The sequence below is a fragment of the Euprymna scolopes genome, chromosome 43 (assembly GCF_053919585.1).
Source record: "Euprymna scolopes isolate OS-2025 chromosome 43, ASM5391958v1, whole genome shotgun sequence".
Taxonomy (NCBI): domain Eukaryota; kingdom Metazoa; phylum Mollusca; class Cephalopoda; order Sepiida; family Sepiolidae; genus Euprymna; species Euprymna scolopes.
The window spans coordinates 46,153,665-46,165,746 of record NC_136524.1 but is presented as its reverse complement, the minus strand read 5'-3'; the positions used below and the strand labels follow the sequence as shown (position 1 = coordinate 46,165,746).

The 12,082-nt window shown below is 35.5% G+C and overlaps 1 protein-coding gene across 1 annotated transcript in view; it reads right to left on the bottom strand.

Moving 5' to 3' along the window:
* LOC145268316 (testis-specific serine/threonine-protein kinase 1-like) overlaps positions 1–12,082 on the bottom strand; it is a 47,599-nt gene that overhangs the window by 20,237 nt on the left and 15,280 nt on the right. Inside the window, exons 2-4 of the mRNA XM_080123780.1 lie at positions 10,400–10,548; positions 6,614–6,821; positions 2,322–2,500 (exon numbers count right to left, since the gene is read on the bottom strand). Coding sequence (XP_079979906.1) covers positions 2,322–2,500; positions 6,614–6,821; positions 10,400–10,548 — 536 coding nt within the window. The remainder of the gene's footprint in view (positions 1–2,321; positions 2,501–6,613; positions 6,822–10,399; positions 10,549–12,082) is intronic.

The window sequence follows — 12,082 nt, the reverse complement described above, 5'->3', positions numbered from 1 at the left end:
TGCCTACACCCTCCAACACTCACAAATACTTATATCTTCTATTTCTTTCAGGATTTCTCTTCTATTTCTTTCAGGATTTCTCTATTTGGCAGTACTATTCCATTCGAATGAACCTTTACTCCTCTTTTCATCACCAGCACCACACATTTACTAATCCCAAACTCCATCCCAATTTCTTCCGAGTATGTCTCTACAAGTTCTACCAGACTCTCCATTTCCTTTTCATTTCTACCGAATATTTTCAAATCATCCATAAACAGTAGATGGTTGAGGCGTCTGTCACCAGATCCAAAGTTATACCCCAGTTTTTCTCTCTTCAGGAGGATGCTCAGTGGCATCATTATCATTACAAAAAGAAGTGAATATAACGAATCTCCTTGGAATATTCCATGTTTAATGCCAACCTGCCCTAGCACCTCTCTGTTTGCTGTCAGCACCATTTTCCATTGAGACATACTTGTTTCCAAAAGCCCTATTACATTTCCCAGCAACCTCATTATCGGCATAAATTGGGAACCATGTCGTAAGCCTTTCTGTAATCGATCCATGCTACACTCAAATTCATCTTCTTCCTCTTTGCATTCAGCATTACTGCCTTATCAATCAGTAGTTGCTCCTTGGTATCCCTTGAGCCTTTCCGGCATCCTTTCTGTTCATCGGGGAGAACACCATTACTCACAAGATGTCCATAAACTTTTTCTGTAAAAATTCCAGTTAACAGCTTCCACATTAGTGGTAGACATGTAATCGGTCTGTAATTGTTGGCAGCTGTTCCCTTTGCAGGATCCTTTCAAATCATTGTTGTCCTTCCCTTAACAAGCCAATCTACCGAAACACAACACTTTTTCTAACAAAGTTTCTAATTTTCATACCACCAGTGTGGATCTTCTCTTTCAACATTGTTAGAACTGTCATCGCCTTCCTTTTCCAGCAATCTATACTTCCTTTCAAGCTCGTTCTTGACTTTCTGTCCTAGTTTAACTCCTTTTCTAATTTCTTCGATTCTACCAATGTCTTTCTGCCACCGTTTAATACTTTCCTCAAACCGCCTCTGCAAGTGTGGCCTTCTTCCCTTCATTTCCCTCTTTTTCTTCTGTATTATGCCAAGACGATTTGCAACAACATATGACGCTGTATACAGAAGCCTGTTAAGTTCCGTAATCGATATGTTCTTTCTTATGATGTTGTGAATTACTCTTTGAATTATTTTTACCTCGCTTTTCACCTTCCGCCTATCACTACTCTTCATACTTGGAATATCTATGATCTCGTCTCAAAAAAACAAAACTTTCTTAACTTCTGGAGTACTTATTTTTCTACAAAATTATTTTTCTACAAAAGTCAAAGCTCAAACTTCATCACTACTTCTCTGTAGATCTGCTCCTTTCACTGGCTCCATTGTCTCAGAGTCATTGATCTTGTCTTCCTTAAATCCTTCAAATTCCTTTTCATCACTTCCCCTAACCATAGCATTCCATTCCTCCTCAGTTGCCTGCCTCCCATCATTTCCCTTTTGCACTGCCCACTGTCAGTGCTTTCATCAGAACTAGTTTCATCAATTTTACTTTCGCTATTCATTTCATTCCTAACCGTCCGTTCAATCTCTTCTCTATCAATCACTGAAAGTAGGTTGTTATTTTTAATTTGTTTTACTGGGATACCAAACTCGCGACACTTCTAGCTCCTCCTCCTCTCGATTCCCACTCTTCCCTCACTTTTCGGATATATCCACCAGATTTGGTGCTTCCACTTCTTACTAAGCATTCCCACAGTACTTTTTTTTTTCCCCCATCCGTCCATGGTTTTTTTTACATTTCCTGTTCCAACTCCCTTCGCGTCTTAGGACCCTCTCTGGCAATTCTCACTCCCCCTATATCCAGCCACATCCTCAGAATTTCGAACAGTTGTATGATGACGACAGGACTCACCCTGCTGACCAGTGGGACACCTACCTGACGTGAGACGATCACAAGATGTTCTAGCCTTATTCATGTCGTTATTTTCAATATTTTGATTTGACATTCTCCCATAAATGGGGTTAGTGAATTTTAGGTTATATCACAACTGATAGTTTTATTGATGATCATGATGATGATCATGATGATGATGATGAGGATATTCCTAATTACAATGATGATGATGATGATGATATTCCTAATTACAATGATGATGATGATATTCCTAATTACGATGATGATGATGATGACGACGACGACGACGATGATGACGATGAAGATGATGATGATGATGGGATTTCACAACATCCCAAATCTAAATGAGACGGTTATTATTTTTGTTTACATTAAATTTCTTTTTTATACCATGCACTTTGAACGATGTCTTTCATCCGATAACGACTCTTCAGATTATAATTCAATATCGATCTTATAAGCAACTTGCATTCCTCGGTCAACTCTGGCAAAAATGTCAATTTGTTCTTTTCCTGTTCAGCAGACATCTTGATAACATTTGTCACATCGAAAGGAAACTTGGAACTCAGCTGCAGAAAAAAAAAAAAAAAAGAAAAAAGAAAAGAAACATAATTAGTCATCTCACTTTTTATGGCAACTCGATGTACATACCCCCGACTAGTACGAGGAGCGTGCAATAAGTAATGCCCCTGACCCACTTCCCATAGCAGTAGAGCAATGAAACTTGGCACAGTTATTAGTCTTTCTCTACATAGGAACTACCTAGAGTTATGCATTTCTCCCATCGTTTGATGCAGCTCTGGAGACCGTTTCTGTAGAACACCCCAGGTTGGTCCTCCAACCACGACGTGACTTCAGAAATCAAGGCTGCATCATCTGGGAAACGCTTTCCTTTCTAAAACAACCCCATGGCTGGGAAGAGGTGAAAGTCAGAGGGTGCAAGGTCAGGAGAGTAGGGAGGATGGGGAAGGATTTCATAACCACACGCCCGTGCTTCTGATCTGGCGACATGCAAGTTGTGGACTGGAGCGTTGTCCTGCAGGTGGAGGGTACCTTTGCTGATCTTGACCCGCCTCTTGATTTTGATAGCTTCCCTTAATTTCCTCAAAGGTGAAGTATAATAGGCTCCTGTAATTGCGGTACCCTTTGCCAGGAAATCTGTCATCACTACTCCATCCTGGTCCCAGAAGACTGTGAGCATGACCTTGCCAGCAGAGGGCTGCACCCTTGTCTTCTTTGGAGGTGGTGAGTCCAAGTGCTTCCACTGCATTGACTGGGCTTTGGTTTCTGGATCATAGTGATGGACTCAGGTTCCATCCTTTGTAATCAGTCTTTCGAAAAACTTTGACTCATCTTTTTGGCACAAATTCATCCTCGAGCACTCGATGCGTTCTCGTTTCTGGAATGGTGTGAGCAACCTGGGAATCCATCTGGCAGACACCTTATGCATATGCAAATGGTCATGAATGATAGTTTCCACAGACCCTGTACTAATCTTGACATCTTGGGCTATTTGGCGAATAGTAATGCGCTGATCTTCCAAAATGGCAGCTTCACTGCTCGACATTCAACAGGCTCCATTTCACACCTGACTCAGTTCAAACTCGTGTAAAACAGAAACTACAATTAGTTCAGAGCTGTAATTTGCCACATAACCCGTAGAGATATAAATCATTGCACATGCAAAATTTCAGCTAGATCAGACAACTGGAAGTGGGTCAGGGGCATTACTTATTGCACGCCCCCCGTATGACAAACAACAATATCCCACTCCTTCAATGTTGAGGTTCCTAGATGCCGAAAAGCCTGCTATTCTAATAATTTCTTCATTTGGACTGCTAGATTTGGGAATTCCTTCTCCGTTTCCTGCTTCTCTGACTGTACTAACATGCAGAAGTTTAAATGTAATGTAAAACAGACATCTTGGTGCTCAACTCCCCACAATATTCTGTTAGACACAATCCCAAATAGTAGCCTCTTATGTTCCAATTGGCGATATGCCTTGTTTGATGTGAAAAGGTAAAAATACACAACTAAGAAAACATTTTTTATTATGTTTCGATAGAAAATCAAACCATTTATTTGATTATTTGGTGTTTGGGCATTATAAGTGAAAAATAAACTGTTGCTTCATGCATGTACAGTTACCGTGTGTTCTATGAGAAGCTATAGAAACAAAGTGGTTGTTTGTGGATTGTATGACACAAGTTTAAAGAAATAAGTTGGATGAAAACGATTTTCTGTAGAGCTAATGTAGAGGCGATAATAATTATTTATTATTTAAATACCCGGTTCATCTAGCATAAGTAGATATGTTTGCTAATGGGTGAGAGACCAGAGTGCAATCCTCGTTTAAGTCATGCATATACAGTTACTGTGTGTGCAATGATAATGTTACTGAAATAAAGTGTTCGTTTGTGGATGGTAAGGCACTGTGGGTTTGTATTACTGTACACATAGATTCGAAAAAGTTGTCAAAAAACAAATATAGAACAAATAAATGTTATCAAAGGCAAGATAAGTTACTTTTCTACCTAACTGGATATATTTTTTGTGTTTTTATTCAGTGTAACATGTTTATTCAGCTCGAAAAACATACAGTGTTTACCGATGTATTGGAAAATTCAAAATGGCAGCCGACTCTCTCTCGGAGAGGGTACGTTTGGGAAAAGGTATTATAAATAATAAACTAGACAAAATACTGTTAGAAAACAACCGAATACATGTCAACTTATGTCACGGTAACATATAGTGAGCGAATTTCTAACAGTATTTTGTCTAGTTTATTATTTATAATACCTTTTCCCAAACGTACCCTCTCCGAGAGAGAGTCGGCTGCCATTTTGAATTTTCCAATACATCGGTAAACACTGCATGTTTTTCGAGCTGAATAAACATGTTACACTGAATAAAAACACAAAAAATATATCCAGTTAGGTAGAAAAGTAACTTATCTTGCCTTTGATAACATTTATTTGTTATATATTTGTTTTTTTGACAACTTTTTCGAATCTATGTGTACAGTAATACAAACCCGGCAATGTTTGAAGAAATAAATTGGATGAAAACGATTTTGTGTGTAACAGCAATAATAATTATGTTATTTAAAAAATTGATCCATCTGGTAAGAGTGTTCACTAATCGGTCAGGAGACTAGGGTTTAATCCGTAGACTGGAGAAATGATACGTCATTCTACCTTTATAAAGACTTCCTATTATAAAATGAGGAACATAGGTAATACTGTGAAAGGAGTGGCGCCTTCCCCTACATCTCAGTGTAGTAGTTAATGAAAAATGAAATCAGCTTATAATGTATTGTAATTTTAAGAGCATTTCCTTGGAGGTAATATAATCATTGGAAAAATCCCAGGCCATTTAATGCAAGTATCTAGAATAGTGCTAGAAAGCACTCTCCATCAATGAGTTCTGCTGTGATATTAACGTTGCCACACCTTCCAACCAATTATTACGAAGTAAAAAATAAAAATATAATAAAAGAAAAGGAGGCACTTCTACACTATCAGAACGAAATTTTGTAGTCGATAAATGGAGCTTTCAGATAAAAAAAAAAACAATGGATTTTAAAAATTTATTTTGTCAATTCTAATAAATTATATAGTCGAGATTACCTCAATATTACTGAATGATTAAAAAAAGAACAACTTTAATCGTGTTAGAAGTTAAAAATTTGTGGCCATCGTGTTTATATAAAGTAAATCGAAACAGAAAATTACCTCCCTTTTGTAACTCTCCTGTGTCTTACATAAGCAAATACGATTGTTTTCTTCAAATTCTATTTTCTATTTTCTTTAATAAAAAATTCCCTACCTCATCGATTTTCATAATTTTTGGATATAATCATCTTAAAAGTATGAGGAATACGTAGATAATATATGTTTTCATGTGAAATTCAGTTTTACGATTTCTGAAATCTCGTTCTGGTAGCATAGAAACGCTGAAAAAGAAATAAGTTTATCAGCAGAACAAGGATACAGGAAGTTGTTCACAAAAATACACAAAGTCCAATGTAAACAAATTCTTGTTGAGCCATCCTCTTAAACAATCAAATTCTACCAAATTTCCATCATTACCGATTATTATGATGCTGTCTCACTGACCATCTGGCACTCATTAAACCCCTATCCTCGAGTGGATTTCGAGCCTTGATAAGTGACGACTTCCTTGTTAAAAACAAAAAAATCACAAACACAGAATTTGAGTTTGACTTCTATTTGTCGTTTTTTTTTTTCTTGAATTTCTTGTGTGTAAAATTTAAATTGTATGTGTGTGCGTGTTGAATGGTTTGCTTTTCTAAGAAATAAAAAAAAAAAATGGCTTTCTTAAATTTCAAATTTTAGTATTCATTTCAAAATGACATTACAAAAAGGTGCCTCCCTATTTCTTATAATATTAATCTTCCTAACATTGTGTGAATAAAACGTGTGTAATGTATTTAGGCGTATTTTTCCCCCTCATTCTGTGTCCCCGCCCCCCTCCCGTGGCATTGAGTTCTATATAAGCAGTGAAAACAAATACAGCATCTTGAATCCTCTCATGATGTTCTTCATCTTTCAACTAGCTATCATTCCCTCTAATTAACCCCTAATCCTCGAGTAACCTTTGGCCTCGATAATCGTGACAAATGAGTATGAAAGCAAAACAGCAATAACAAAAATGCTTACAGTGATATAAAGAATAACTCCGAGAGCCCAAGTGTCATGGATAACTGGTTCGTAAGGAGTGCCTTTTAGGACTTCCGGGCATGCATACGCTGTACTTCCACAATATGTCTTGCTTATATCTCCCCACGTGTAATATCGGGCAAATCCAAAATCCGAAACTTTAACAATGTTTTTTCCTGTCAGAAGAATGTTTTCACACTTCATATCTCTGTAAACAAACAAACAAAAACATGATATAATAATGTTTGTCACTGACAAAATCCCACCCCCTCCACTTTAGAGGTCCTAGATGCTGGAAAGCCTTTTACCCCAATAGCTTCTTCCTCAGACTACCAGACTACGCTAATAGTTTCTTCGTTCGGGCTCCTAGACTTCAAAATCCCCTACATGCTATCTACTTCCTTAACTGTACTGACCTACAGAAGTTTAAATGTAATGTAAACTAACATCTCGCTCATCTCCTGCAAACATGATCCCAAATAGTAGCCTCTTACGCCTAAGTAGCAATATACTTTGTTTTGGGTGAACATGAGCATATAAAAAAAAAAGTTTTAAGAATAATTTATATAAATAACTGTACTAACATGCAAAAAATTTAAATGTAATGTGAACACATATCTTGTTGCTTTCATCCCTACACAGTGCCCCTGTAGATATGGTCCCAAATAGTAGCCTCTTATGTCCAAGTGGCAATGTGCCTTGTTTGGGGTAAAAAGGAGTAAAAAAAAAAAAAAAATGTAGAAATCATTGTCATCATCACCACCACCACCATCATCATCATCATCATCATCATCATTGGTGGCTAAGTGAAATGTGGAGTACTTCTAGACTGAGGCAATTTTTATATTTGCTCCAATCAAGAGTGACTTTCCCCTACATCAAAAGCTGACTCTGTGTCTAATTCTGCCCTCGTGGGGAGACAAGTAAATAGGAACTTGCAACATCTCTTCTGTGATAAAAAGGGATGTACGGAAGAAAAATTACTGCTCACTAGATTGGGTCCCAAAAAGAGCCCCTAACCTAATACGTACCACAATAAGTCTTAATATTACAATTTAAGACCATGTATTTGTTTTACAAGTAATCCAATGATGCATCTCTGCTTCTGACACACATCCGTGACAGGAGCCTCATACCGTTAATATCTGCAACAGTGAGACGAAACTTTCAGGTGATAAATGCATAAGTTTAGTCATCATAACTATGCAATTTGCAATTCCCTCTGATCCATTTGGCTGATAGTAATAAAAAAATAGGAGGCATTACTTTTGGAATGCCCCCTCATACTTCAACAGAATGTGCTCAAGTGAACTTGTTGCACTTCTACCTCTTCAGCATAAATACTCCTGACCGACCTAACAAGCAGCAAAATCACGCCACTTCACAATACAGAAGCTTCCCCCCCCCCATCTGCTCAGAAGACATTTCTAATATTTTAATAGTGCTTTTTTTTTTTTTTTTTTTTTACACAGTGATCACCACTTATCAAGGCCCGGAAGCCACTCAGGGATAAGGATTATTGCAAGTACATTACGTTAGTGAGGAGATTTGCTGAAGTGTTTACTTAAGGGGGTGGTTCATTAGGAATTTGTTAACATTGGACTTGAAGACATCCAAGTTGTAGTCCGAAGGGAAGCAGGCAAACGGAACAGAGTTCCACAGGCGTGCAGTTCTAAGAAAGAAGCTTTGTTCATGGAATCCGCGTTTTGATTTAGGCACAGATATAGAGTGGGGGAAATTTTTCTCTCTTAGAACCGTTTGCCTTTGGAATTCCTTCCCTGCTACCTGTTTTCCCCGACTGGATCAAGATGCAGAATTTTTAATGGGATGTGAACAAACATCTCGCTGCACAACTTCGCACTATCAATGCTTCCTATAAATGGCTTCTTTCACAGTAGCCTATACTCCCCACCCCCACCCCACCGACCAAAAATATTGGCAATATACATTCTTTGGGTTGAATAAACAAACAAATTTTTATGTAGATTTACATAAAATATAAAGTACTAAAAGAGGTACCGAGAATTGCCTGGTATTAAATGAAAAATTAAATTCCTTTAAAAAAAAATAAAAATAGAAAATAATTTGGTTGTTTTTTTTTTTTTGTTTTGTTTTATGTACTGGTATTAAATATCAACCCTTTTCAGGTAATTTAATGCCGAATCCAGTGATTTTGAAGAAAATGTTTTTAATAGAATATATTTGTTTTTTTCAAGTCGGTTTCTATTTAACCCATAGTTGGGACCCTAACAGGTACTACCACTCAGGGTCAGAGTGGACCTGGCAGCAATGGCAATTAAAGGGTGGCTCCACACTCCCCAGAGCCCGCAAGCTGGAGCCTCACCATCGGATATAGTTTAAGGTCATATCCGGGATCTAAATAAAAAATAAAGAAAAGAAAAAAACGGAAAGAAACTGAGACATGTGCATGCGAGTATTACATTTTTTTCTAAACTGTCCACTTCTTGTAAACAAAAAAAAAAAAATTGAGCTGAGATCGAAACCAAAGTTTAAAGACGGTGAGTCAGGTGCAATAACCATTAGACCAGCTTACTACGATCTTTAAAAAGTGTTTTCAAACATTGTGAAATAGTTGACAGATAAAAATCTGATGAACCAATTTTTCAATTTTTAACCCTTAGCAGCCCATTTTTTTTTTTCTGGGTGAAAACCAATTAAAAAGTTTTCCACGTGCCTGAAGGTTTCAAGTCTGTAGATCAAAAATTTGCTGAGTATATAGGTTGAGAAATATTCTCACACACACACACACACACACACACACACACACACACATTCTCACTTTTATAGACAAAATCTAACTAGCATAACACCCAGACTTATACACTGAAATTCAGTAAATTTTGAAGAAAATCTGGTCAGCTGTTTCAGAGTCTATAAGAAACGAACTCACACACAGATAAAGTTGCATTTATACAATTGTGTATATATATATATATATATATATATATATATATTTTTTTTTTTTTTTTTTTTTCAGAATGTGAGAGATTATATATAATTATTTCCACAGCCCAAAGAACACCATAGCCCACAAGAGCCAAGCCAGGTTCGTTGGCTGGCTTGGCTCTTGTCGGCTGCTGCGTTCTTTGGGCAGTATAAATAATTATATATATATATATATATATATATATATATATATATATATATATATATATTGCTAATTCTTACCCTCTGATGAGAAGGAAAGTATTTCTTCAAAACTCCGCGGATTAAGGACCATCCACTTATCTAGTGTTTCCTTTTCAGATTAAATGTTTTTAACTCATTTCAAAGTGTTTTTTAACATGTTTTATTAACTGTTTGCTCGTATATATATATATGTATAACTACTTAATTTACTCACATAAAATTAATATACGAAAGTATAGATTTATGCGTAAACTTGAAGTATTTACTTCAAAAGTGCTCAATACGTAGGTAGAGCTAGTTAGTAATTTATAAAATATATATAGCGATTAAGCTACACTGAATATTCGGCGTTTCATCCACTCTCGGACTCCTCAGGCTTATGCGCTGAGGAGTCCTAGAGTGGATGAAACGCCGAATATTCAGTGTAGCTTAATCGCCATATATATTTTATAAATTACTATATATATATATATATATATATATATATATATATGTATATATATATATACAAGTGACCTTGTCACTGTGTGTGCGAAATATCTCCCCCAAACTTTCTCTGACTATTTAGTCTACGGAATTTGAAATATAATGTATGTGAACCTGTAGCGTATATAAAATCTCAAATATGTTGCTCACCTGTGCACAATGCCATTATTGTGTAAGTACTCAATTGCTTTGCACATCTGTGTGAACAGGATTTTTGTTACTAATTCAGACTGCTTGCCTTTGGCTTTTATCAAATCCAGCAAATTCCCGTGCGATGCATGTTCCATCATGATATAAATCTAAAAAAGAACAACAAAAACTTATTGAACTAAATCTCAGAGAATACTTGCTGAAGCATATATATATATGTGTGTGTATATATATATATATATATATATATATATATATATATATATATATATATATATAGGAAAATAATAAGAATGGAAAATGAAGTCAGAAAAACTATATATTGGTAAATATAGAATGGTTCATTTATTCAATAAAGGTATACAAACATTTAGTTGGGGGGATAGAGGGGATTCTTTTGTGCCAAGGCATTTCAAAGCCTAATGCTTCTCATCAGAAGAGTAGAGAAGATGCTAGGTAACATAATGGGGATGCGACGTCTAGCGTGGGATTCATCAGGGACAAAATAAATCATTAAAATTATAAATGATGTTGGGGGAAGTTGTATCGAATTTGAACTTACTCTCTTCTTCTAACTCACTAAGCTATATATATATATATATATATATATATATATATATATATTTATATATATATATATATATATATATATATATATATATATATTAAATTGTAATTCAATGAATTTCAAAAAACTCTCATTGAAACGAATTTCATATCAAAGAATTTTTATTATTCTAAGCAAGACAAAGAATGCTTTAGAAAGTTAATCTCCTTAACCTATAGGGTTTCGATGTCCACCATCTCATCAGAGGAGAGAAAATATTAGCAAATATTTATAAGGTATGCACCCTATGAGAGTTTTTTGAAATTGATTGAATTACAATTTAATTTATTTGCTCTATCTTGCATATCGAGCAATTCTTGTTTAGATGGGATAACTTATTGAATATTACTGCCAGTAATATTTTGTAAACCTTACAATCTCACGTTTCCATAACAACTGATTGTTAAATAAAAACTATTCTGAAGTATATATATATATATATATATATATATATATATATATATATATATATATATATATATAGCAGTGGCGACTCCAGCCTATTATTGCTACTCGTGCCCCTCCTCCCCGCCCTCTGTCAACTTCAGTTCCCAATCCGTGGTCCGTGGACCCAAAGTAAGTCATCATAGTTGCTAGTGCGTGATTCTCCATTTTATAGCACAGATTGACGTACCTTGCATGGTGTCTTTTTTTTTTTTGTGAACAATCAAGATACTATGTAATTTGTAGTCTTGTTAATACAGTAGATAAGATAATTTTTTTTTCCTTTCAAAGTATAGAAGAAAAGAGATGTTCATTACTATAATGAGAAAAATATGTTTATTAGAATAAAGAAATTGATGACAATGACAACTAACCAGGTTAGCAATTAAGTCCACAAATCCCCAATTCATTTTTTACTCATGGAATTATAAAATAATTAAATGATTGATTTTTTATTAGCACTTCACAATCGTTTTTTTTTAAGGAATAGTTTATTTGTGAATTTTGAATCATAGAAATCTACAAAAAATGCGGGTTCTATGTCGTTTTATATTAATAGTAAAAAAAACCCTCAAACCTCGGAACCTTCGTAGAATTCCGTAGTAGTACGTAAATACTTTTGTAATTTTTTT